This window comes from Eretmochelys imbricata, chromosome 27 (genome assembly GCF_965152235.1).
Source record: "Eretmochelys imbricata isolate rEreImb1 chromosome 27, rEreImb1.hap1, whole genome shotgun sequence".
NCBI lineage: Eukaryota > Metazoa > Chordata > Testudines > Cheloniidae > Eretmochelys > Eretmochelys imbricata.
Window position 1 is genome coordinate 12,233,201 of NC_135598.1, and position 26,886 is coordinate 12,260,086.

Here is a 26,886-nt window from a genome sequence, read left to right on the forward strand (position 1 = left end):
GACTGCTTACCTGGGCTACCTTTCCGTTCTCCCAAATGATGGAATACATCCTCCTCTAAAAGGTTTGATCTGTACTAGCTACAGAGCTGTCTGAGCCACTGGGTAGAGCAGTGTAACTCCTGCCTGACTAGGAGGTTTGTGCCTTTTGCTCAGGAGCCTAAGGGCCATGTAGCCCCTAAACACATCAGGATCACTGCAGGCTGGGACTCCTGTGGTATGGTGCCAGCACATTTGTCTGCTCCCACCCCAGTGGAAAGTCCCTTGATTTTATTTCTTTTTTTTCCTAGGGGCAGGAACCAGTTTGAGTAGCCTGTAAAAACACTCCCTTTCACTCGAAGTGTGTAAGGAGGAATCCTGTTCCAGCCTTAATATTGCTGGATCTGCCACTGATTTGGGGGGGATTCATTCCCTCCAACAGAGGCACACGGGCTCCCTGCAGCAGTCAGTGGAGAACAGTCTGCTGCAGGGGGTACTCTGCCCTGCTTCGCAAGAAGGGTGTGTGATGGGAGGTAAAAGGTGGGAATCCTAGAGACACCCATTGAATGAGGCTTCACTCTCATAACTTTCCTAGTTGCCTGTCTCCCCTACCTAATTTGAATCCAGTTTCTGAGGCAGACTGTAGATGGTGGCTGCTCTGCTGTACACATGCAGAGCTGGCATAGACTCTTCCCAGAATACTTTTTGAGGAACTGACCTCCCTTCCTCAAAGCAGCCACTCCTGGTGCAGCTAGAGGTTTGCAGGTCCTCTGCAGCAGGGAGGAGGTGTCTTTAAAAATAGGTCTTCAAAAATAAAGTGTTTGTGTTCCCAAGAATTAGCAGCTCTGGAAAGCTCTTTGAAAGGCCGGATGTGTCTTTTTCTGCTTTGCCAAAAATCCAGTCTATTACTTCCTTTTGTTTAACTCTTACTGAAGCCTTAATACAGCTGTGAAAGGTGACTTGTCCCCTTGGAGAGAAGGCATGCTGCATTCCAGGCTGGGGCATTAGATGTCTGTGGATAGTGAGGGAACTAAATCCCACAACCCACTCCTTGCTGTTCAGATCTGTCCAAGGCACCAGCCACAGTGGTGTTTAAATCCCACTCCAACTAACTGTGGTTCTAACAAGTTTGCTGTATGGACAAGTCATGTTAGAACTTGTCTTTAATACGATGTTCTCATCTAGTAGAGGCCATGATGGTAGGAAGAGTCTTAACACTGTCACTTTGCAGCATGGACAGCCCAGATACTAAAAGGCATTTAGGCATGTAACTCCCATCTATTTCAATGAGTTAGGTGCCCAAATACCTTTTTGAGGCTCTTGGATGACAAGATTAAAGTTTCCACCTTTTGGGAGACTGCTCCCTGATTTATACATTGGTCTTAAAGGGCAGGTCTGGCCTGAAAAAGGGACAGAACACAAATCTTTTGTCTTGGTGAGAGCAAGCTTGATTTGAAGTAAAGTGTTACAAACTGCCAGTCCTGGGTCTGAAAAAAAAACCCAGCCACATCTTCTCTGGTTCATGAGTTGCCAGTAAATCTGACCCAAAAGAAGGGTGAAATTGAGATGCCCATCTCTGCTCAAAGAACTGGAAAGTCTTTTCCTGTAGCTTTAGGAGGTGCTCAATTTACAATCTCTGGTTCAGGAGCCTCTGGTCCTGGACTGAAGCTGACTTCTACTGCCAACTTTTGATGGCTCTGTAAGAGCCAGTGTGAATTTTTTCCCCCCTCTGTGGTGGTGTGAAAGCCAGGAGAAACTGATCCTACCAGGGAAATTGCAAAACCAGCAAGTCAAAGTACTGTTAAATGCACAAAGTAAACAGAAAATGTAGAGATCTCCAAGTAATCCTAGGATTTGAAATTAACAGCAGCAAACCAACTTTCATGTTGATAGCACTTTGACTCTCTTCTGGCTCTCGCAGAGTCTTTAATGTGTGCTTTCATAGCTCTGACCAGTTTTAGTTGACAAATTTAAAAATTATATATGTACCAGAGCCTTGTCTATACCAGGGCTCCCACTGATGCAGCTGAGCTAGTAGTAGCCCATTAGGAACCTTAGCAGGAGGTCTGTGTATGGAGTTCTTATGGGCTAGGGTGGGATTCTGTAGCAATCTTGCTTCCTACAAGGAGATCTTGCTCCCTAAGAAAGGAGCTTTTCAGTGCAGGGGACTCTCCACAGGTGTAGATGTAATACAGAGGGATTTGTGCTGTTTCTTGCTGGGTGCAGAAGCCAGAATTCTCCCCAGGGTGGGGGGATGGGGACAGGACTTAGACAACTGCATTGGCCTAATTTCCTGCTTGAGCAGGACAGGCAGCATTTGAAAACTGGTCAGTGTGGGGATTTTCTTTTCCTGCCAGAGCTGTGTACTTGTCTTCCCTTCTCCTAGATCTCTGAGCTGATTTATGTTTAGTTGCTTTTATGTCGGGTGTAGCTTGCTTGGGGGAGGTTTTTACTCTCTCCCATTGTATGTAATCACCCTAGGTCCAAGGGAGCTGTGGGTTAAAGGGGCTGTTACTCTGGTGGTCCTGAACAAGGATACAAGGCTGGAGAAGAAAGAGCCTGCTTCCAGAGCACTGAGGCTTTACTTGGTCACATGTCTCTCTCTGCCCCACATATTTAAATACCGTTCACTTAATCTGACAGCAGTCCCCTGTGGTGGGGATTTAGGGGGGCATCCCATTTGTCAATTTATTAAACTCTAATCAGGCTCAGCAGCTACTGACCACATCCATGCAAGAGGCCTGAAATGTGAGGCAAATCCCCCTCCCTCTGTTGGGGCTGTCTCCTCTTTATCAGTAGCAGGATGTTAAAATCTGTCTGCATCTGCATTGCTGCTTAAGCAGTTGTTGAGACACAGGTGTGCACCAGACTGGGAGGCCTTCTCATATCCTCACTGTCACTGCTTTTTCTCATTTTGGTCTTACTGCCCCTAGGTTTTGTAGTTATTAGTCCAGAATCGGTGGCATTTCTGTGTGGCACCAAACAATTTCCATTCCACAGTCCCTGCATGGCTTTCATGCTTGAGGCTCGCTTCACTACCTCCAGTCCCCTCTTCATACTCCACCCCTTTAGCACACCCAGAGCTTCCAACAAGGGGAAGTCTCTTTCCAAATGTCCACTTCTGTACTGACAAAGTGACTCGCCCTGAGGTCGCATGCAGTTGGCAGTCAAAGCTGAACCCAGGCTTCTGCCTCCAAGTCAATGTAGCTGTAAAGATAATGACTTCAATGGATGTATCCGCTGTCTCTCTCTCTCTCTCTCTCTCTCTCTCTCTCTCAAGGTTAGCATTTTTGTCTGCGTTACTATCACTTAGCAGCAGACTCTACACAAACCTCACCTCTGAGGGTGCGTGGGACTAATTACTTCCTTTCAGTTAGTCACAGTGACTAGACTTAAGTTTCCCTGTATTCGCCCTCTCAGCTGCCTGTGTCTCAAAACCTTCCTTAGGGAAAGTATTCCTCTTCTGCAGTGTAGAAACGGGGTGGCCCTGAGACCCTAAGCCACAACATCCACGTTGCTATTTTTATTGCACTAGCTTGAGTCCTGCTAGCCCAAGTCTGTCCCTCTGGGCAGCGAGGCTCACTCCTAGCTGCAGTGAAGACTGGCAGAAGGGAACCAGAAGGTTTCTGGTTTAGCTTTTCCTCTTAGGGGATGTCCCCTGTGATCTGAGACATGGCGGCAGCAGAGCATGCCCCTGCTAGCGCAGCACCATAGGTTTCAGTGCAGGCCGTACAAACACTCCAGGGATGCGCTTGAGTTGCTCGCCTGTCTACACCACTATCCTTAGCTGCACTAGTGTGAGTACATCAACCTGTGCAGTGCCTTGTATGATAGTGTAGACTTCACCTCGAGGTGAATCTATCTCCCTGAATTTCCAAGGTACTCTCACCTGGGTCTCTTGCTAATTGGGGCAAATATTAGCCAGTTGCCCTCTTGGGGGTGTGAGGAGGGAAATCCAGTCCAGTTTAGGACTGAAGAATTCAGTATCCCAGGAGCCAGGTTTAACCTATGGCACAGACTGAGGTTAACTGTCTAGCCATGACATTGCATTAATGCCTAGGAATGGGCCCTGAGAATAATGGCCTGGCTTATTTATAGATGTGCACTGCTGTTAATCTTAAAAAGAAAAGGAGGACTTGTGGCACCTTAGAGATGCTCAAATTTATTTGAGCATAAGCTTTTGTGAGCTACAAGGTGCCACAAGTCCTCCTTTTCTTTTTGCGAATACAGACAAACACGGCTGCTACTCTGAAACCTGCTGTTAATCTTGTAGCATAGTCTCTTTGGAAACTGACTGGATGTGTGGGGGATGCTGCTCCCTTTTCTTAAAGGATCTCTGCATGGAGACTCCAGTGCCCAGAAGGAGATGTCATGGAGCACATTGTTTCATGTGCATCTGCTCGGCACAGACCATCCAAACTACTTCAGTGCTCAGGAGGGGTCGCTTGCTGTGCATTTGGAAAGGAAAGGCCAGGTCACGTCCCTCTAGAACGTGAGCATTGGACTTCGTCTGCCAAGACTGGGCCTTGCTTACGGGGAAGGCTGGAACAGGGACACTGACCGCTACGCTCCTTTCTTGGCTTCTGATTTCAGCCCTCTAAGCCAAGGAATACACCATGCCACCCCACCAGGAGACCTCCAATGGCATGTGAGAGAGACCTGCCTTCTCTGTGAATTCCCCCAGGATGTTGAGGGTGGGTGAGGGGAAAGAGCAGAGATGTCATTCCCACACATGCTGCCGCCTTGTATTCTGTTGAACCAAGGCTGCTTACCCAGTGCTTTCTCATTAAGGTTTAATTTATTGCTGCCTGTTTCTGTCGCTGATTCTCATGCATATGAGGTGATTCTCTTTCTGCCTTGTTCTAAGAATACAGGCTCCTGTGTTTATACTGGGAAGCACCGACTCTTGTGAGTGGGTGACTGGCTGGGGCCAATGCTCTAAATCAGTAACTCCCTGCCTTAGACTGGCAAAGGATTTAAATGTCTGTTCTTAATCAGGCAGCCCTTCTGTCTCATGCTTTATGATCATGAGTGTGGTGATGTAAGATCTAGGGAAAAGGTTCGAGTGCTTGCTTATTCTTTTATATAGTCGTGTCTGATCCAGACTGCTTCCCTGGTGGCATGGGCACTCGCACAGCTTTCTAGCTCTGTGTTCAGAGCAGTGTTAGCTCCTGTCAAACTACATGTGGTCTTTAAGAAAACAAGTAGTCCAATAGTTATGCTGTGCATCCCTGAATTCTAATCCTTTCTCCCCTTGGCCTTGGGGCAAACAACTTACAAAATGCAGATATTTACCTGCTACATTAGGCTAACTAGCCCTTGTTGGTAAAGCATTCTTGAGAATGCAGGATGTTGGGAGGGCAAGCTACCTTTCTGGAGGCCTGTTTTTAAAAAATCCTGGCACATCACAGGTGAGACCCTTAGTGGGCTCAGTGTTGCATGGGAGACTAAGGTCAAAACCAGCACCAAGTGTCCCATGTTAGGGCTGGCAGACCTGAGGGGGTGAAATTTCCATAGCACCTGGCTTCTTGCTTTCATGAATCTCTTCTTTCGGATTTCTCTGCAAAAGATATTGGGGTGGGTGTGAGTTGAATGTGCGTGCTGCTCTTAGATCTGACACTTGTATTGCATATGCAATACCTGGCCTTTGATGTGCTATACCAGGAGCTTTAAGATCTGTTTTCAAGCATGTCTTGGTATACGAGCAAAACAAATTGACTTTTGGGGGTTGGGGGTAGAACCCAACAAAACTGTAAATCATGCCCTTCAATTGTGTATTTCCTGGTGACGGAAGGCCCCCTGAGTCTCTTAACCAGACCAGCACCAAAAAAACCCCAAATAAACCAGCTCCTTGAGAGGAATTTAAATTTCCTCGCCAGGTAAGTGTGGTGTGTGTGGGTGTGTTTTTTTTTCTTTAAATGCTGTGACCACAGCTTCGCTCACCAACACCCTGAGGCCATGGTTGGGAGTTCTGGCTCTTGCATTAGCATGCCCAGAGCATCGGATGCAGTTACCATAGTAACCTAATGATTGGGCTCTGTGCTAGCAGATAGCATGAAGCTCATGGGCCATGACTGAACCATAAATGCAGCTCCATTCTTGCCAGTATGTGAGATTTTTACAAACTGCATTTCCCCTTCACAGAACCCATATATCTTACAGTAGTGCAGCAGCTTCTTTGGCTGGCCTGAATGTATAAAGGTTTCCTCTTTACCTGGAGTAAGAAAGGGTTTCTACCCTCCCTCCACGTATCAGTGAGATCTGCTATGGGGGGGGGTGGTGTCACTCTCCGAAAAGTGAATCATAGTCCTAGTATAGCTCTTATTAGAAGAGGGACTAAGGATCTCACCACCTGTTCCCTGACAGGTTTCAGAGCAGCGGCGGTGTTAGTCTGTATCCGCAAAAAGAAAAGGAGGACTTGTGGCACCTTAGAGAGTAACAAATTTGAGCATAAGCTTTCGTGAGCTGCAGCTCACTTCATCGGATGCATGCCATCCAATGAAGAGAGCTGCAGCTCACAGAAGCTTCTGCTCAAATAAATTTGTTACTCTCTAAGGTGCCACAAGTCCTCCTTTTCTTTCCACCTGTTCCCTGTGCATATAGTCAGATCAGCTGATATTGGTGACTCTTCAGTCCCACTGGTATCATGGGAGAGGGAAGCTGGGGTCTATTTTAGTTTATCTGTTCTGATTGCAGTGTCAGATCTGGGCAACCCATTGTCATTAACGTGGCTGGCTATAAGTGAAGTCAGGGTTGGTCTGAAGAATCTTCTGGCTCTCAAACCCCCCAACAGAGAACCTGGCTTGACTTTTGGATCCAAGGAGAAGGTCTATTTTGGGTTCTTAAACTGCACTCATTACCATGAAAAGAGTCTGCCTTGGGAAAATTTGTAGCTCAATCACTTGGTATGGGGAGCAGCTTAGAATCTGGCTGCCTCTTCCTGGAGACCTCAGGGGGCTCTGTGTATGGCTGTGTGAGGAAAGAGCCAGAGAGCAAGGCCCAAACTATCCTCTCCTGCCCCAATAAAGGCCATGTGTAGTGTTGGATTAACACACTACCATTGGCTAGGCTCAGCACTTGGAGGAAAAGCAGAACAGCAGTGTGCTTCTAACTGAAATGCAGCCTTGTCACTTTCAGTCTGAAATGTCAGAAGAAACTTGGACTCTGCTCCTGGCACAGAGAGCCTCCTAGGGAAGGAATGGGGTGGGGGCTGGAGAGAGGAGGAAATGACAGTGTGGGGGTGGGGAAACACCATCCCTAGGGGTTTCAGAGATGTGATGTACTGGAATGCCAGGCCTCATTGGAGTGGGCTTGCATCCTCTCTGCATACTGCCTGAAACAGCAGAGATCAGTGGTACCATCTTCTGGAGCCTGTTACAGGCTGAATCTTCTCATGAAAGGGGATTCCTCCTGCCTTTGTACAGTGTCCAGGACAGAGTTGGTCCTATTTTAGCTGTCTTCACTGGAGAAGGCTATGTCCCCCTCTAAAACAGTGCTTTCAAATCAGGGAATAAAAAGGGTGGCAGGAAACCATTGGGATACAACAGTGCTCTGAACAGGGTCTCCTAGCAGCATGGTTCAGTGTTAAATCTAAATCTTTTCAATACGAATCTCCAAATTTACCACTTCTGCACCACCTATGACTGAGTGATTAGCCACTTCTCCATATCTTCCCTCCCCCAACCATATGCTCCTGCCAACTTTCATGTTTCGTGTATTGGGTCTTGATCTACACCCTTTCTTAGGCCCTCTCCCGACTAGGTTTTAAAGCATGTTAACTGCATTTAAAGCCAGTTGTTAGCATAGTCTCCACCGCCCCAGGACAGTAACCTTTAGGTCTGAGATCTGTGCTAGCCAAATACTACCAGAGTTCAGCATCTAAGTCAGTTTCTTCTTCTCTCAGGGAAACCAGTCTTCCACAAAGCCCAGGGAAATTTGCTAACAGTGGGGTAGACCTGTCTAAAGATGGGGTCAGATCTGTGCCAGCAACAGCCAAGCTGTCCCCATGAGACTTCTTTCCTCTTTAAAAATCCATTGGTCAGGACTTTTTAACAAGCTTTAACTCTGCCCTGGGCAAGCACAGATGACGATTGTGGCTAGACTGCTGACATTTTAGTCACCTTGCTGCTCCCACTTGCTGGCTACCATTGATGGCCCGATTTTTTAAATGAGAGACCAGCTTTTTTTGGAAATGCTTAAATTAAGTGGCCAGAATGGGAGGTGTGCAGCACCCCGCCGGAAGCTCCCAGTGCTCTCAACAGGAACTGAGCTTTCTTGTCAAAGGCCACACCTTTCTACTGCTGTTCTGGGGGATAGCCACTGAACAGCACCCTCCTGTTGTGTTCAGACCATCTCTATAGCTGCATTTGTAGGGCTTTGTAGTCTGCATTGGGACGTGGGAGGCAGCAGGGGTCATCTGTACACACCATGTATATCCACTCCAATCCGATTAATCTGAATTGGAATTAAAAAAAACCCCAAAACCTTGCTTTAAGCAGTGAGCGGTCTGTAGATGCTGTAAAACTGGTTACCCACCCCCTTCTAAATCTCTCATTTAGCCAGACTTCTGGTTGGGGCAGTGCAGAGATGAGAAGGTTTATGCCGTCTGGATGTGTCTGTATCTCTCTGCACCACACCCTATGGCGCAGGGATGTGGGGGGCCAGTCTCCTGAAGCGTGGGCCAGTGTGGTGGCTTTTTTTTTTTTTTTCTTTTTGCTATGGAAACTGCACATGGCTGGAGGTGGGGAGAATATTTTTCCCCTCTGCAGAGATTTAAAGGCCACTTAGCTATTCATTTCTGTACACCCCACACCCGCCCCTCCCCCTCCCCCCCAGCCAGAGTGTCCCTGTCTCTGCTGACAGGACACAGCCTGTTTGTAACATCACCTGCTACTAGGAATTTGTGCAGGCAATGGGGGAGGGAATGGACTGTCTCTGCTGCTAGCCTCTCAGAAAGCTGATTGGGGGAGAGGGGTTGTGTGCCTAAGATCACACTGCAGGATTGGGGGAGGGGAGAAGACGGCATGTTGCTGCTTGTTGCTTTTTACACACTAGTAAGGGTTTTGGTTTTCTTCTGAGCACCAAGGTAGGGGACCTATTTTTAACCTTGAATTTCCTGCATTGCTGCTGTGCTCACAGGTATTTGCTGTTGCAGGATGGGGAGCAGTGGCCTGCGGCTGGGTGTCTATTTTGTAAGTCTGTTTGCTGTCCTGCACCAGGACCAAGTTGTGCAAAAGCAGTAGCTGACAGCTAGGATTCTGCTGATGTAGTGCTTATGGGTCACAGTTGGTATGTGTGGCAGAGGTGTGAACAGGGTGCTGTGCACAGAGTGCTGCTTTGTGCTCAAAGAGTTCCCTGCCTGCTTCTTCAGGCCCCCGGTTTACAGACAACAGCAGTCTACACAACAGGTGAAAATAGATTTCCCTCCTGCCCCAAAGCCATAGTGTAGATGGGACTCTGGGTGTCCTGTTAAAGGGATACTTAAACTATGGATTCTCCAGGGTCTTAACTCAGTTACAAGGGGACCCAAATTGTGGCCCCCATCTGCTTTGCTGGGACTGTAACCCCAGACCTGTCTGGTTGTACTGGGGGAACTTGGGCTGGAGCCTGCGTTCAGGGCTGTGCCAGAATTCCCTGACAGGATTGGGAATGTCACGATTTCAAGGAAAAAGCTTAAAATTGCAAAAGGAGCTTTAGAGAGACCCTCCTAGTCCTTCCTCCTTGGATCTTTCTTCAACAACTGCAGTTGAGTCTATGAACGGAGCCAGAGCAGTTTGAGATAGTATCCTCTTTCCAGAGCTAATACACATGGAGGAGTGGGGTGTTTAACATAAACACAGGCAGCTGAGCATGTAAATGCCACGGCTTTTCATGAGAATTTAGCAATTTCTTACTTCCTGAGGCACTAGGGATGACTGCAAAACGGTAGGTTTCAAAGAACCTCTGTAGATCTCTGCTTCATTAGTAGATGTCTAAGAACTTTACCTCATGGAGTTTAGGTGTCATTTCAACCCTATGCCTCCACTGGCCTGGCTGTAATAAGAAGTGGTTCTCCCCTGCTTCCTATTCCTGGGTCTACCATCAAACTGCACAGCACTGCTTTTCAATCCATATTTCCCTATCCTTTGTCTTGTGCCTGAAAGGATCAGGTTTCCCAGGACAAATTACTGAGGCCACTTTCTCTCTTCACTGTCTCCAGCACAACACCGAATGTTGCAGTGGGATCTTCTAGCTTCTGCCATCCACAAAGCAGTTACACAAATACCAAGGCTTGAGTTTCCTCTACACACATTTCCCAGGGAGTTCGGTGCACAAATAGTTAAGATCCCGTATGACAACCAATTTCAAGGCCGTTTGAAGAGGCAACCGGTCTTGGAGCTCTCCTCTCCTGGGCCTTGTCTTCCCCCAACCTTAAACTCCCCAGATGTGGAGGCAAGGAAATGAGCCAGACTAACTTTGGGGGCAGTTGTGCTTTTCAGTGCATGGAGTCTGTCATGCAGAAGAGTGCATTGCCTAAGAGTGGTGGCTGCATTTGTATCAGGGGGTTAATACTTAACCTCGGGCCAGTTTCCACTGGCCATCAGCCATACCAAGAAAGAATCAGCATCTGTGTTGTGCGTACAACACAGGTGTAAATCCTGCCTGCAACACTTCTATCGACTGAGCAAAGTAAGATAAGTGCAGGGCAGGTTCCTTTTTGGGCCTGTCTGTCTTGTTGAACAGTGGGGAAGTGGTGAACAAATTCCTCAGCCACACTAAGCCCCACTTTTGGGTATTCTTAGAGCACAGGCAGGCGCTGGGCCTACCCCGGCTCTATTAATGCACCTTAGTCCTGACCTGTTGTTCAAGTCCTGCTCAGAATGTCACCTGTACACAGTACTTGTGACGGAGCTTGGGCTCTTGCTTCACTTGTGGCTCAATCGTGCTTTGAATCTGTAGGTAAAGAGGGCTGTGCAAACTCTCTCTCTCTTCTGGCTTAGATGGAGAGTGTCCCCTCCCTTACCAACACCCTTTTGTCTTCCAGCTACGGGATTCAGCATTTGCCTTCAGTACTCAAGTTCCTCTAACTGCTAATTTGTGTTTGTCTACAGTAATGGCTGCATGTAACATTCTGATGCTACTACGGAGCACTTGGGGATAATAGCAGTTAGGCGTGCTGCCAAAGGTGGACAGCATTCTGTTGCTGTACAGAACCCTCCATGTTAGGGAGTTCCTGGGGCTTGTCTAAACCCAAGTGGTGGTGCTAATTCTGTACCAGAATAGCCAAGCAGTACAACCCCCAGTGTGGATGTAGGTAAACAGTTAGCTTTGTTACTGTACCGATAGTCTACACTGGCAGAAGACCCCTTTGTACCAGCAGAACTGCATGAGTGCTAGCTGGTTGCACTGTTCTAACTATTTTAAGTGTTTTACACTCTGAAACAGCTGAACATAAAATCTGTGTAGGCCAGGCCTTTCATCCGTTAACATGAAGAACGCTACCCACTACTTAATGCACATCTGAAGTGATTCAGGAAGGTGTCCTAGGCTTTTTCCAAAAATCTAGGTTTTTCCCTCCTTCAAAGAGGCAGGAGAGGGGAGGGGGTGCTAAAGAGTCCCCTCTTAAAGAGTTAAAACTTCTTTTCCCTATAAACTAACTCCATGCTAGCAAAAGGCACCATGTTAGCAGCCCTGAAGACTGCAGTCCTCAAGCCACCCTGCTGCTAGGGGTGCCTCTAACAATACGCTGCAGCTCCTCTCTTAGTAGAGGGACTATTTCAAGAGCTAAAGGCGTGCCGTCTAGGGGCCTGTTGAGTCCCTGATGAGCTCAAGGCTGAAGCAAAGGACTGACCTGGAGCAGGGAGGGTTAGGAGTGCAGCTGATGTGGTCCTAGGGGCAAGTCCATCAGGGTGGCCCCTTGTGTGAGCTCAGTTTGCTGTATCCAGTCTCTGGGCTGATGATGGCTAACGGGTCTTGCTTCTCCTCTCAGACACTACCCGAAGCAGTCCTTCACCATGGTGGCAGACACTCCAGAGAACCTGCGCCTAAAGCAGCAGAGCGAGCTTCAGAGCCAGGTAAGAACGCTGTCAAAGGCTCCCCTGCCCCTTGGCCAGGCTCCTGTCGCTTGCCTCACTGTGCCACTGGTGACTCTCCATCCCCAGTTCATTCTGGGGTGGGTCATTTCTGAAATATTGCATGGATCTGATAGTCTGGCAATTCCTCTGGTCAGTCTTGTCCCAGTACCCTGGCCCTGATGGTCCAGCACCTCTTTGAGCTGAAAAGCCAGGATGTCCTGTGGTCTGTTTTTTTTTTTTTCTATCCTGTCCCGATTGCACCTCTTCTTGTACCAGCATCTTCCCTTCCTGGCTAGACCAATAGGCCTGATGATGTGAAGCTGTGAGCTGTCTCCCCTGGACAGACAACTTGCTCCCAAGGCTTGAAAAAAAGGAGGGGAGGAAGGGATGAGACAGGACCTGGTCTGGTGCAAGAGTCTCCCTGTGGGGCAAATCTCTGAGCTTGCTTGGGCCACGTCTGGACAGCCCCCTCCTATTCTGTGGTCCAGAGATGGAACTGGGTCGTCAAAAGCCCCCAGCTGCAAGGCAGAGTTGAACTGGATTATTGCCCAACTTCTGATGACACAATAGGAACTGGCCTTGGCTTTAGATCTATTAAGGGCTTGAGGTAGGCTAAAAAGGTCTCTTCTTCCTCCTTCCTGCCCTGGAACACTGAAATATGCAGAATTTGAAACTCAAAAGCTTAGATTATGATCTGCAGAGTTCGCTTTAAATGGGGCATAGCTTGTTTGGGAATAATAGCTTGGCTGGCTGGCCTTCTGTAGTGTGAATTCTCAGCCTCCTTAGTATCCCTCGCACTGCTGAGGTTTGAGAGTAGGGAGCAGGGCTGTCCAGGGGAGTCCAAGCCCAAGGAGATCTCATGGCTGCTACCAAGTTGGAGAACTCTGACTGTCCTGAGCTGCTGTCCCTGACTTTGAGGCAGCACCACGCTCAAATTAGTGCCCAGCATACTCTGCCATGGCAGGAAAATGCATCCAGGAGCAATTTTTGGCTTGTCACTCATGCATGAGAACACAATTACCACATCCTGTGCTGAGAATCTGATTACCCTATTTTACCCTCCCCCCCCTTGGTGAAAAGGGGTTAACAGACTGCTTTTGAGGGGCTCACCAAGGCATGCCAGCCTGGCTCTGCACAAGCTTAACAGAGGCACTATTGGGCTTGGAAAGATCCAGGCAGGGGGTGTACCACCTGAGACTTGCCTTAGTGCTGTTTTCAGGGTGAGCAGGCATCATTCGGGATCAGTGCGTTCTCCTCCTGCTGCGCTGTGACAAGCACAGTGACCTTCCTTTTTCTCTCTCCCATTAATTGAGAAGTGCCGGGAGCTAAAAGGCAGCTTGCTGGGAATGGCTTCCCTGCTGGAGAAGGGAGCTAGGCCTCCCTCTGGCATCACAGGGTAGATGCTAGCTGCTGGGGTATCTTCTGGGAGGGGCCCTTCAGCTATAGTTTTGAAACATCTGCTTTTGTAAAGTCCCTTCCTCGCAGCAAGTTTCCCAACAGCTCTCTGACTTGCACAAATGCAGCTTTGCCTGAACAGTCAGGGCTTGCTTTGGGCCTCCTAGAGCTATTGTGGGAGGCAAGTGCCACTTCTCCAAGGTAAGAGGCAGGAGAGCCCAAGAGTTCGCTGTTCAGGTTGCTCCAGCCAGTGCTGCTTTTTCCCCCTTAGAAAATCTCCTGGGGCTGTACTCCAGCATATCCCCACTGGGCCCAAAGACTATCTAGAACCTCTCTGGAGCTGGTGTCCCTGCAATTCCCCACTGGATCTATTGTACTTAGAGGAATTCTTAGATCATAAGGCCAGTAGGGACCACCATTGGGATCCTCTAGTTTGCCCTGTACTCTGCAGGAAGTCATAGAAAGATTCTCTGAATTCCCGTTTTGAATTCCCACAACTCTCCTCATAGGAACAGAAGTTTGTCCTGCCATCCTTTGCACAGTAATGGGAAGGGATTTTTGGCCATCTTTGTTAGGCTGGTTAGCTGCTGCCCTCCACCCCAGAGGAGGCTGTTTTGCAAGGCTGTGTCTGTAGCTGTAAAGTACCTTCAGCCACCCTGGGGTGTGTTTTGCTGTGGGAGTATCAGATGCTGTTTTCCTTTCCTTCCCCACCCCCTTGCCACATAGCAAACCTGTAGCCCTGGCAGCGGGCGGGAGGCAAGCTGGGTGCCAGGTTAACTGCCATGTTGCCTGTCACACTGAACGGCTGGGCCCCAGGGTATTTGTTTTACTTCCCTAGGAGGCTAGAGCAGGCACCTAGCTCCTCCCACTTCCCTCTTAATCTGATGCTCCAGGGAGTCTTGTCTTGACCCAAACGTCTGGGTACAGGAGAGATTAAAGAGTCAATGCCCCAAGCAACAGTAGCTCTGGAGGGGTTCTACGAGCAGCATCCCCCTCTCCTATGGTACTGGGAGGCTCAAAGCTTCCCCCTGTCCCAGTGGTGTGTTCCCTGTCATGGGAAGGATTGCTTGTCAGGTGAGCTAGAGGAGACCATCTGTGCAGCAGTTTCCATCTGAAGACTCCCAATCATTTGGCAAATACTAAACTCTCTATAAGGCTCTGCTTCATTTACTACAGACATGCCTCCTCCAGGGTAGAATGAGGCAGCTGTTAATAGCTCAGAGCAGAACTGAACAATACTTCTTGACGGGAAGCATAGTCCAGTGGAAATGGCCTGGGCACAGAGTTAGTAGAATGAAATCCTAGCTGGGTAAGGAAGGATGGTCCAGTGGCTAGGTCAGTCTGGCACTTGGTGACCTGGGTTCAATTCTGTGCTACATCAGTCTGACACCTTTGGGCAAGTCTCTGGATCTGTTTTGTGCCTAAGTTGCCCATCTGTACAATGAGAACACTTCCCAGATGCTCAATGCTGTGGTGCTCTAGGCCATATAAATATCTTGGAGGAAGAGGGTAACTCCCTCAGTTCTGTGGGATCTCAGAGCAATTTTTAAATTTTAAATTTGTTTTAAAACTGAGAATTAGTATGTCTTACAAAGGGTGCTCATCTACTGAATCCTTTTAGCAGCAGGCTTTTCTGAGGCCTCCCCTTCAAGTACTGCCTAGGCCTTACCCTACTTAAGATCCTGTCCCACTGTAGAATGGTGCATAAACACACCCAAACTGTTCCTCTTCCTGTGACACTTCTCTTGGAGGGCTCTGTCCCCTGCTGGAAGAGGAAGTTCATCAAGCTTGGATGAAGGTGGCAGGACTGATGGCCTGAATGAAATCTCTCCATTTGAGCATAGCTGGGGGCTCAAAGAGCAGTCTGAGGAATAATTGCATTATGTCTCCTGGCCCCATCTCAAGCCCTGACTAGATGAGCAGAGAAATCTAGTCTGGGATTTCTGCTGCAGCTGCCCCACTTGAACAGTGTGGGTGAATGGTCTTATTAGTGACCAATGGGGAGCAGACTGTCTCTCAGTCTGACTAGAACCAGGCCTGGATTTGTGTTCAGCTGTCCTCCTGTGGGGAAGGGCTGTCTTGTTGTGCTGAGAGGAGAAACTGAAGAGGAATAAATCACTTTAATGTAATCTTGGAGAGAAGGGTCAGGTGCATATTTGATTGGAAATGAGCTGGTGCAGAAGCATATAAATGGCTCCTCCAGCTGAGGAGGTCTGTGCTCACATGAGAACAATTACTGGGCTTCTGATAGAGGTACTGTTGCATTCTAGGATTCCACCTTGATCATCTCTTCCAGGCCAGAGTGACTAACAAGATGTAATTTCTGAGTCCGAGGGAGGAGAGGCTGCTGTTGGGTCCTGGCAGTACTAACCACAAGGGACCCTTACTCAGCTGGAAGGGGGGAGCTGTGGGCTATGGAAGAGCAGAAATGCAATGCCCATGGCCCTCTAGGGAGGGTAGATCTTAAACAGGCATAAGATAACATCCTAATTCCTCTCTCCTTATGTCTGCCTTTGTTCTGCTTACAAAGGGAGTCTCCTGTTTTCTAAGCACCAAACATTTACTCTAGTTAATACACAGTTACTTTTATCTTCACTGACGGTTGCTTCAAAGGATATAAGGCTGATATCGGCTAAATTTGCCCAGAGCTGAGCAAACCCCACATGGTCTGGAATGTGATTCCTGTAGTCTGGTTCACTGGTAGTACAAAATCTTGGCGGCCAACTGGACAAACCCAAGCTCCAGCTGGCAAAAGTGGTGCCAGAATAACTGTAGCTATACTAGGATTTTTGCCAGTATAAAAATGTAACTTGCAAAAAAAAAAAAAAATCACACCCCAAGCTGACACTTCTACACCAGCAGAAGTCTTTAAATGTAGACCTGGCTGTAGATTCTGTCGGAGGGGTTCATTGTCATGGAAAGATGGGGTTTGCTTGCTGTGTGAACAGTCTCGTGCTGTGTTCTTCAGGACACTCATCAAAACTCCATCTCTAGTGCTGAGTCTAACCTTTTCCAGAGCCCTACTTTCAATCCAGCGTGCAACCCTGCAGGGCTGGGGAGTGTGTGACCTGTGGCTATGTCTGCAAGTCTCAGTGCGCCTCTTCCAGAGCCTGGAGGGGGTGGCACTGAGCTATACTGGAGAAGGAAGGGGAGAACTGGTAGGACTGTCCCTTCACTCTGGAGGATTTCCAAACTGGAGATGGAATGGACACATCCCCAGTAACGGCTTTTGGCCAACACGCAAGGTTCTAATACTGGATCTAACCTCCTGTGTGGGGTCTGTATCCTGGTGTGTGGTGTGTTTTTGGGTAGGGGGAGGGATGGACTCTAGTAGTTCTATTCTAATGCTGCAGTAGCATATGATGATGCTGATGCTAGTAACTTCTCATTCCTATTGTTAGATGACTAGATTCTAATCCCCCCAAAACAATGCTCTGAATACAAAATCCCAACTACTAGTCCCAGTCCGGAACTTTTTTGTGGACAGGGGAGCTGTGGCTCAGCTGTGTGCCACGCTGGAACTGGTTAATATAGTCTGCATCAAATCTCTTGGTTTCTGTTTCTATTTCTATTCGCCAAGAAGGCGTCTCTTGTTCTGGTTGCTCTCGGAAGCAGATGATTATCGCTCATGCAGCTAAACTAGGCCCACAAAGTGACCGCTTTTACGCCTTCGCTCCCTGCCTCCTGCCCACACCTGCCAGAAGAATCACAGGGTTTTCATCCTGTGGCTTCCCTCCCAGACTCTTGAAATTGGCCCCTTTGGAGAAATATTTTGATGCAATCTTTCCTGTCCAGGGGTGGAGGTACCTGTTGCGTGGGTGGCATGTAGCTGTTTTGTCTCAGACTTTGTTCCATGTGCCCCTTTCTGAAGCAGGGCTTCTGACACTCTTTTGTCTCATTGAAAGTCCAGTCATTAAAGGACATTCAAACACCAGCTCTCTAATACACTTGAACAGAGAGCTGCTGTGCACTGCCAAGTGAGGGGGCATTTCTTCTGTAGCTGCCTTTAGGCAGTAGCTGGGATAAATTGTACCATGTCACAGCAGTCTTCAGGTCTGTACCTCCCACTTCACTCAGGAGGGAAGACTCCCCCACTCTTGAATTTGATTTCACAGTGAATTGGCTCCACAGGGATGGAGCAAAGGCTAGAACCTTGTCTCTCAAATGGGGAAGGAGCCTTGGCAGAGTTGAGATCTGATCTAGTAGTGAGGAGGCCTGTCGAACAGGGGTGGAACATGGTCTAGTTGGACATCGGTGGGTCAGGACTCCTGGTTCTGTTTCTGGCACTGTCACTAACTTCTGGTGTGAGCTTGGAGGGGGAGTGACCTGCCCATTTCTGCATCTGTAGAATGAGGTGAACAATATGCAGGGGGAGGAAAGGAAGAGACATGAGGCACTTTCTAGGCAAACATTAACAGCCTGAAATTCCAGGCTGGAAGGAGCTGTTGAAGTGAGCAGCTAGGCTGGCAACTGAGCTGGGAACCAGCTGGTAAAAGTAACCATTCATAAAATAATCCCTCTTGCAGGGCCCAGACCTGTCAACCCTAATGCCTCTTTTGAAGTGATTAGTCCCACTGACCTGCAGAAGGCCACACTCGGCTTTTGATGCAGTCTTGGACTTGTGCATGCAAGCCCCAGCTTAGACTAATGGCTTTCCTCAGCTCTTCTCCTTGGCTGTGCTTTTCTAGACACTGGGAAGGGACTCCGGGCTGGTGAATGGCATGCCTGCCACAGTGCAGGGGTGAAGGCTGCCTGTGGGTCAGAGGACCATGGCTTAACCTTGTGGTGCGTTTTGCCTCCGTTGTCTGCCCTCCCCCATCCTAGCCCGTGCAGAGCCATACATACGTGGGAACACACTCGCTGCCCCACTCTGTCTGGCCTTCTGCAGGCAACCGCTCACTGCTCAGCGTCTTCCAGCCTAGTGCCCATATAAGGGCAAGAAAGAAGTAAAAGGCTGCCTTGTCTCAGCACTTCCTCCCTTCTCTCCCGCTTGCTTAACCCTCTGTGTGGCTGCTCCAGAGAAACTGCTCTTCCTACCTACGCCCATGGTTCGCTGTGCCTGGCTTGCTGCTGAAATACACTCCTGGCTGCCTCCCCCATGTGGCTTGGGTAACTTAAGGCCATGCCAACCACTGCGTGGTGGGGTCTGTAGTCTAGCAGGCTCTGACAGGCCTGTGTCTCCTCTCTCAAACCCTCCCAGAGCTCACACCAAGCACTAGAATTAAACAAAACAGCAGGGTGTTGAGCTCGGCAGACGTTCCAACACCTTGGATTTTTGGAACCTGTCATGATTGAAAGGCTGGCTGATGCAGAGAATATGGGGCTAAAGGGCTGGGTTCCTCTTTTTTGAAGTCCTGAAAGAGCCCTGCCCCCTTTACCAAGACTGCTACCATACATCTGTGGTTGAGATGCAGGAGTCACAAAGCCCATGGTTAAGTCAGAGTAGTTTGGACTGAATGAATGAAATGATTCAGGCCAGGCTGACTCGCAGTCTGCTCTAGAGTCCTGTTCCTGCCCTGTCTGCTCATGCTCTGAGTTGGCAATGTGATGCCCTTGGCCCAGGAAAATGGAAGAACTTGGCACTGATATCTTGGGCTTCTGTTCCCTGCAAGCAGAAGAGCAGCAAGTTGTTCTGAGGGCCTGGTTTGGTTTTAATAGCATGCTTGACATAGTGCTCCAGGAGTAACCGTTAAAGCAGAAATGGCCACCCAGTGGGATGCAAGCCACAGGGTAGAGAGCAGAATGTGTGTGGTAGGACAAGGAGTAACAGCTTGGGGCTTGTCTTGACTAGGATTTAAAGGCACATTGGCAAACACAAACAGATCCCCTAGCGTAGCATACATGCTGCCTTGTCTAACATGCTAAACTGCTAGCTGTACACGGCATTGTCTATGCTAGCATCTCTTTGTTAGCTATTGCATCTTTAAATGCTAGTTAAGGCAAGGCCTCGAATGGCCCTGTGGATCTCTCTCCCTTCCTCATGAGGGCCTTTGGTAACATGTCTTTAAATCCTAGTCTAGAAAACAATTTCTGCTGTTAGCAAGGCAGTGATCAACTCCTGTCTGCAGGTGGCCAATCATGCCAGCCTCCCAGACCTGCTTGTTTAACTTACAAACCAACACCTTTTGTGCTTTCTCTTGGCCTGTGCTGGGCAGTGGGGCTCAGGCTTCAGCCCTGAACCCCAGCAAGTCTAAGCCAACCGGCGATGGGGTCGTGACCGGCTTTGGGGTCCTGACTCACAGTTTGAGAACTGGTGTTACATTATCCGTTGCCCGGCCTACAGTATACTTCTAAAATGTGCTCGCTGACCCCATACCTGTTATTGCTAGCCCAGACAAGGCCAAGGACCGTGAACCCTGCTCAGGTAGACAAGGTGCTCCTAGCGCTTTGGTTTCTAGCGAAGTATTAGCTGTCCCACAGGGCTACCATGTTTCTATGTGAAACCTGTTTCTGGGTTCAGTTGCACATAAAATCTGCTCTTTCCAGACAGCTTGAAAGATTCTGGGTTTAGGCTGAATGTGGAAAGGGGGCAGTCACAGGCTTGTTCCTCCTTAATGCAGTAGATCTCCAAGCTTTACCTCTGCATTGTGCCAGTGACCAGGCCAAAGAAATGAGGCATGCAGTCTTACTGTGCAGGAGATGAGCAGGAAGGGTCAGGGCAGGGGGGAGAGAAGCAAGTGCTTTTGTAGAAATGCTGCTTTGCTTGGACTGTAGTGTCTCCCCCTGCATCTCTCTAGTGTTGCTGGCTGAGGGGAGGGTCTTAGCCTAGGTTGTTTGCACGGTGTGTACAGCTCTCTGAAGACCAGATCAGTGTAGGGACTAAGACTTGCTCCCAGGAACCCTTCCCTGGCATGCACAGCTGTGATTCAGCCTCTTAACTAACTGCTCTGCAGTTGAAGTGTTGGCTCCTTTCTGGCTGTGGGCTGGGAAGGGTTACAGGAAACTGATGGTGCTGGCTAGACTCACTGGTGTCTGGCCACCACTTAGATGAGCATTTCCCCCGCTCCAGGGAGGAGGGGAGTGGGAGGGAGTGACATGTCCACATGCTCCCTTGCCCTGCCTCTTCCTGCCTTCTTACCCTCCCAGCGCCCCTCCTTGTAAAGACTCCTGCTGCTCAGATTCCTCTGCCGGCAGGGCAGTGGGAGTTGGGAATGGGCAGTGCCCGAAACACAGGAGGGCTGCATGAGTGCTCTCAACCCTGAGTACCCCAGCTTCCCATGGGAGGGGCTGGGACTCTAGAGACCCAAATCAACAGGGTGCTGTGGCACATGGGTGCCCATCACACAGGGGTGCAAAGGGTAATCTGCTCAGAGCTATGAGTCAAATTATTGACCTACCTTCCTGGGTACTGGAGTGCAGTGACCAGTGACTGCTCTAGTCATGGGTTCACTTGCTTAGTGGAGGTGGGATCTCCAAGTGGGGAGGGCAGGATTGTGTAAGCCCTGAGGGGACTTCAGGGCAGCTACTTAAAACAAGCATCTGCTGGGTAAAGCAGGGTCCTCCTCTGAAGACTTTACTGCACCCAAAAGGGATAATCTAGGAGCATCAAAGGGTGAAAATCCAAAAGCGTGTGTTTTCACTGCAGAGTTCAGCTGAGCTGTTGCCCTCCCTGCACAAACCTTGCACTGGAGCTCATACGTACTTGCTTACCTGGGTTCAATGTGTCTCAGTCAATAGATTTGTGCTCCTCAATCACTTGGGCACCCCTGTAAATCCCACCCATAGTCCTTGGGGAGGCCCTTGGCCCTCTGGCGCAGATAGCGGCAGTTGATCCAGAGGGCTAGGGAAAGTCTGGATGCAGATTATTGCCTCCTAAATGGAGGGTGGGTAAGGTGCTGCTTGACCTGCTGCTCTCTGTTGGAAGCCCTCTATTGCTGAAAGCTGTCTAAACAACCATGACCAGCTATTAAAGTGGCCTGCAGCTGTAACAGCCTCCTCTAGATGCAAGCGGCAGTTTCCATCCAGTGAGGCTGGTCTGAGCGTTTCCTTCCTTGCTGGAGAGATTGAGTCAGCGGCTGGTTTTTTAGCCTCTGTAGAGGCTGACTGTTTGGGGAATGGTGAAGCTGTACTGGGGCAAGGCAGGGCCAAGGATGGGCCCCTGGCAATCCCCATGCATGGGATTAGCTCAGGGCTAGTCAGTAGGTCTGGGTGGTGGCGTGTCAGTGTATCTAACAGGTTTGTATGCTGCTGAACTTGCTGTCTCTCTCAGAGGAGAGATGAGACCGAGATTGGTGTGACTCGGCACCTTTTTTTAAAAAAAAAAAATAAATAAAAATCCCATGACCCTGTCCCTCCTCCCCCGCCCCCAGGAATGAATGTGTCGAGCCCCAGGTACTAGCCAAATTGAGGTCACCATAGTCTGCTTCCCACAATTCCCCCTGCTTTGTAACTTGGCTATAATTGTCCTAACTGGGTTTCACCCCAGAGGTGACAGACTTGCACTTTGTTGCAGAAGTGCTGTTGTACCTGGAGGTCTTAAACCCCCTTTAAGAATAACCCGTTCTACCATTATTGCTGGGAGGTTGGGCTAAAAGGCTATCTTGGGGGTAGCATGCAATGCTGGAAAAAGGGTGGATCACACAGAGGCTGGGTCTTGCCACATGAGTTGCTCTGGATGATTCTCAGTGTCTTGTTTTGCTTATCTCTCGTCCCTAGATTCGCTACAAGGAGGATTTTGAGAAGAACAAAGGGAAGGGATTCAGCGTGGTGGCCGACACCCCCGAGCTGCAGAGAATCAAGAAGACTCAGGACCAGATCAGCAACGTATGTAGCTTTTTAATCTGTGCTCTAGAGTGCTGTGTTGCTGTTCTACCCCTTGGCTTTCTGCTGTGGGACGGGGGACAAAGGAGCAGCCCTGCAAACTATGAGGTTGTGAAAACAAGGTCTTTATTTACTACAACTTTTTGGTTCCTTCTAGGATAGTTGCGGGTGGAGGAGTGGGCACAGTCCTCCTGTTAGTGCACGTAATTTCTGTATGTTTGTGCAACTGGAATGTGAAGCCTCTGTTCCCTGCAGATGCCCCATGATGGGAGCTGCAGCAGGAGCTGGCAGGGTCTTGCAAGTCTTAACTGTGCCATGAAGGGTTCAAAGTGTAGTGGGATTTGGAGGCTGGTGGGACTCTCAAAATGAAACAAAGCAAGGGTGAGCCCTAGGGGATGGCCCTGAATGGGCCATTCGCATCTGTCCCATGCTGTGGACTCTGTCCATTACTGAATCCCAGGCTGTAGGAGAGCGTCAAAGTGACAAGTCAGAGTGCAGAATGACTCCAGTTTAACTTCACCTTCGGTGCTGTCTCAGGAAACCTCAGCCAAACGCACCTCGCTTCCTCATGCCATGTCTCACTTAGACAGCTGTGCGGTGTTCTGTGCCAGTTTCCTCTGACTTGACCATGCCTCCAATTGTCCAAAGCTCACTCCAGCAGCCTGGCTGCTGGTGGGTTTTTGCTGCAGCTGTTCAGTCCATGCATGGGCTGAATAGACACTGTATCCAAGGTAATCCCGGCACCTGCTGCTCTCCAGCAGGATGGGCTGTAACCCAGTTTCCTACCTGGCATCGTAGAGTGCGGATTGCTAGGCTGCCAGCTGCCTCACTAAACTCCATGCTGGATGCAGCCCTCCAAACGGAGCTTGAGTTACAGCTTCAAAAGCCAGCATATCTTTTTCTCTCCTCCTCTTCTGTGCTAGGCCCTAGAGAAGGTCCTGTGTGCCCCCCCGGACCTGGATGGACCTTCTCTAGGGCCTAGCACAGTGCGGTCTTAGTCCCTGACTAGGCCTCATAGGGGCTTAAAGGAACTTCAGTCCTTCGCCTTGTCACTTGGATGGCAAACCAAGGGCCCAGTTCCTAGTGTCTTGCCTCTAGGACCTCTAAGATGCTCTCTAGTGGACATCTTTGTGAAGGCAACTATCCCCAGCAGTGTGACTGGATTAAAAGTGATGCACTAGAGACCCTGTATGTGCCTGACCCAGCCGTGGCTACTGTAAGGAGTACAAAACTGTTCAACTCAGAGTCCCAGTCCAATGCTCATTGACTCACTAACTAGCCCTTAAGTCGTCGTCTTCCCCCTAAAGTCCAAAAATAAGGTTCATGTTTGAACTGAAAGGTAAGGTCACAAATCCGGGAGCCACTTAACGCGGTAGTTCAGTCCTCTTGCAAATGGTCTGGGTTGGTGCTCAGTTAGTTCCAGAGCTTGTATGATGCCCTCCAGTCTCATTGCATTACTATTTCTTCCACACAAGCAGCTGGAGGGAGGGCCACCTGAGTGCATTTACCACACCCTGCACAGGAGTGCATTGGGTTTGGTGTCACTCCTGCTTCTGGCAGTGTGAGATCTCCCACAGCTGCTTCCCACCCTCTTAGGGTTTGAGTGGGCAGCGGCAGGGGGGGGCCTGCACAGCATCTGCTTCCTCCAGAACACAGAGTTAACTAACCTTTAGCTGCTGCCCTGTGTGTATTTAACTTTCTTATCAGGCTGAGGCTGTTGCAAAACCGGTGTGGTCAAGGGCAGGATCCACAGAAGGTTGGTAGTAAAACCAGCCCTCAGTGCTGCAGCTTCACACATGATCTTGCCTGCAACTTTCCACTTGACAACTTGCATCCATTTAGTTGCTTCCCTTTCTTCAGAGATTTGGGGCTCTCTGATGCCCTAGGCCATGGCTAGCACAAAGAGGCTGCAAAGCAACTGTAATGCTCCCGGAGAATACCCATGGAGCCCAGAGCCTCTCATTCCTATGCTTGGCTGTTCTCCAGCTGCCACGATACTCATGGTGGCCATGGCATGCAGGGTGCAAGCTTGGGCAGATCTCGTGTCTGCCTTAGTCAAGGGTAAGGCCTGAAATCGGTCCTAGGGCTCTGCACCAGCCCAGGGATGAACTGGGGACCTCCAAAGGCTAATGTAGTCCAGGGGCTGGCAAGATTCTGGCCTTGCCCCACCTCAGTTGGTAAAGATGGAGTGGCCAGATGGTGTCCTGGCCAGGAAGCTGAGCTACGCCCTTCCCCATCCCCCAACCACCTCCAGAAGGAAGTCAAGGGCAAACCATTGCCCTTCCGTTGTTAGTGTGCTTTTGTGTGTGGATCTCTACCAGCAGTAATGCAGGTGGTAAAGCTGTACCTAGAGATACTCCTCCCTAAGAATGTACGAGTGTCCTGGCCCCTCTCCGGGAACAGACCAGAGTCTCTGCAACAGTGCCCAGAGAGGACAGCCATGCCTCTTAGCCATTCAAACTTGGTCTGGCACAAACTTAGGAAAATGTTCCTCCCCTTCCCCTGGACAAAGCTTCCAAATTGGTCACCTGCCCTGATCACTAGCTCACAGAAGAGGTCATAGAGGAAGATCTCTGAAGGGTTGCAGCAGGGTTCCCGCTTGCAGTGCTAAACCAGGTGCCCTTACGTGATAGAGGTGAGACCAATTCTCCCTGGCCCCAGTCCACACACCCCTTTAGCCTGCAGTAGTGAACGGGAAGGGATGAGCTTGGGAAGGGGCAAGAGGAATTTTATGTGGAGGATCTTCCCTGGGTAGGGGTGAAAGACGCAGTGGGAGAAGGGGAGCAAGATGCAGCCCTCTGGAGAGAGCAGGTAGCCATGGCAGCATGGAGTGTTGCACCATTATCCGCTGTCTCCTTGGAACACTAAAGCATAACCCCTGGCGGGGGGGAGCAGGGACTGACTGGCAGGTCTGTCCCTCCCCATCTCCCATGCCAGTGCACTTCCAGCAGCCAGCTGGTTGCAGAGGACCTTGGTGAATGATTCACCAGGTGAGGGGTTGCTGCAGCCTGCTCCCCTGCCAGGCAGGTGTGGGGCACTGTCTCTAGTGCTAAATAGAAACAATTAGCTTTGTTCTGGGCAGGTCAGCCGCTCCCAATCAATCCAGCGAGGAACAAGATCTGCACGGGCACCAATGGAGCCCTGAGCCTGTCGGCACCATGTGGTGGCTCTGTCCTGCTCCTGAGGCTCCATGCAGTGTGCTGTGGACTTCAGGAGAGCTGCCCTGGGCCTTTAGCTTTCACTTGCCCTGGGCTGTCTCGCCCACCTCCCTCCCCAGCCCCAGGGCTGGGAGGATTCCCCATTGTGCTGTCTAGTGTCGGTCCTGCCGGCAGTACCCTCCAGTAATTAAGAGCCTGGGGGTGCAGGCAGAGCTCTAAGGCTTATGGGGCATTAGCAGCTGAGGTGGTACCTGGGCTGGGAGGTGCCTGGCCCCCAGCATGTTGAATTTATTTCTCCTAACCTCGTTAGGGGAGGGGGTATGCTCATGACAAATGCCAGTCTCTGCCCTGCCTCCCCAAACTTCAAAGCTTCTCTATGAATTGATAGTGGTGCCTCTCTCCAGAGGCTCTAGCAGTCCATGGCAAACATGGACAGCCCCAGACACCTGTGATGGAAGATACTATAGCAGGGGAGTGATAGAACCCAGAGTCCTGATTCTCTGACCACGCAACAGCCCGGCCTTGTAAGCAGGGTGATGGCTGCCTCAGGTCTGGATTTCAGCCCCTCTTGAGAAGTGGGATGTAGTTTTTTTTCCCACTGACTTATAGAGCAAAATATTTTGCTCAGGGAAGTTCCCCTCCCAGAAGCAGCGCTCTGCGCCAGGCTTTCCCTCCTGCCTGCGCTTAGTGTCCTGCAGCAAATAACTGTTGAACCAGCCAACAAATGGGCTGCAGGTGTCTTCCGCATTGGCTGTGTATTCATTAACTCAAGTAGCTATTAATTTTTACACCCACGTCCAGACGTTAACCCTTTGCCCTCCTGGCCTGCTGTTGAGCAAGAGTGAAGCAGAAACAGAGTGCGGTGGGAGACGGAAGGCTGTGATCGTGGTATACAACCAGTGTGTCTTGGTGGCATCTGCTGCTATGCTTCTGAGCCTGCTTAGGCTGCTGAGCCTGTGATTAGGACCCCCTCTGATTTCTAGACCAAAATCTGTTTAATTGGGGTAGAGGTTCTGTAGATTGGCAGGTTGCAGTGTGACAGGTGGCTGGGGAATCCTCTGACCATTAGCCCAGAGCATGTTGGGTAACACTTTGAAGGGTGCCCCAGCACCACTTTCAAGAGTGATTTGAGCCTGAATCTCTTTCCCTTGGGTACCCTTGAAAACTACCCATTTCTGCTACAGACTGTTTTAATATTAAATACTTTCTCGGAGGTTCTCTTTGATCAGTTGAGTCCCCACCCACGCCTGTGTGTGCATTCTGCCGGTTTGTAATAGTTGGTTAAGGTCACTCTGCCAGTGCCCTGAACACCCCTGCCCTGTTTACGTACAATGTAGAGAGATGTTGGACATGCAGCTGAGGGGTGGCCTCTGGGCCATTGTCTACACTAGGACACATCCCTACACTCCATTGTTGCCACAGTCAGTTCAGTGCCTTAGAGCTGCAGCTCGAGTTGTCCCGACACTGTGCACAGACCAGCAGCGAGAACAGCCGAGTGAGACTGCTGATCTAAAATGCAGATGCTCCCCTGCAGCACTGCCCGC

General features: G+C 49.7%; 1 protein-coding gene across 1 annotated transcript in view; it reads left to right on the forward strand.

Moving 5' to 3' along the window:
* The window catches only part of LASP1 (LIM and SH3 protein 1), a 53,487-nt gene that overhangs the window by 16,905 nt on the left and 9,696 nt on the right, over positions 1-26,886 (forward strand). Inside the window, exons 3-4 of the mRNA XM_077806336.1 lie at positions 11,945-12,029; positions 22,080-22,187. Coding sequence (XP_077662462.1) covers positions 11,945-12,029; positions 22,080-22,187 — 193 coding nt within the window. The remainder of the gene's footprint in view (positions 1-11,944; positions 12,030-22,079; positions 22,188-26,886) is intronic.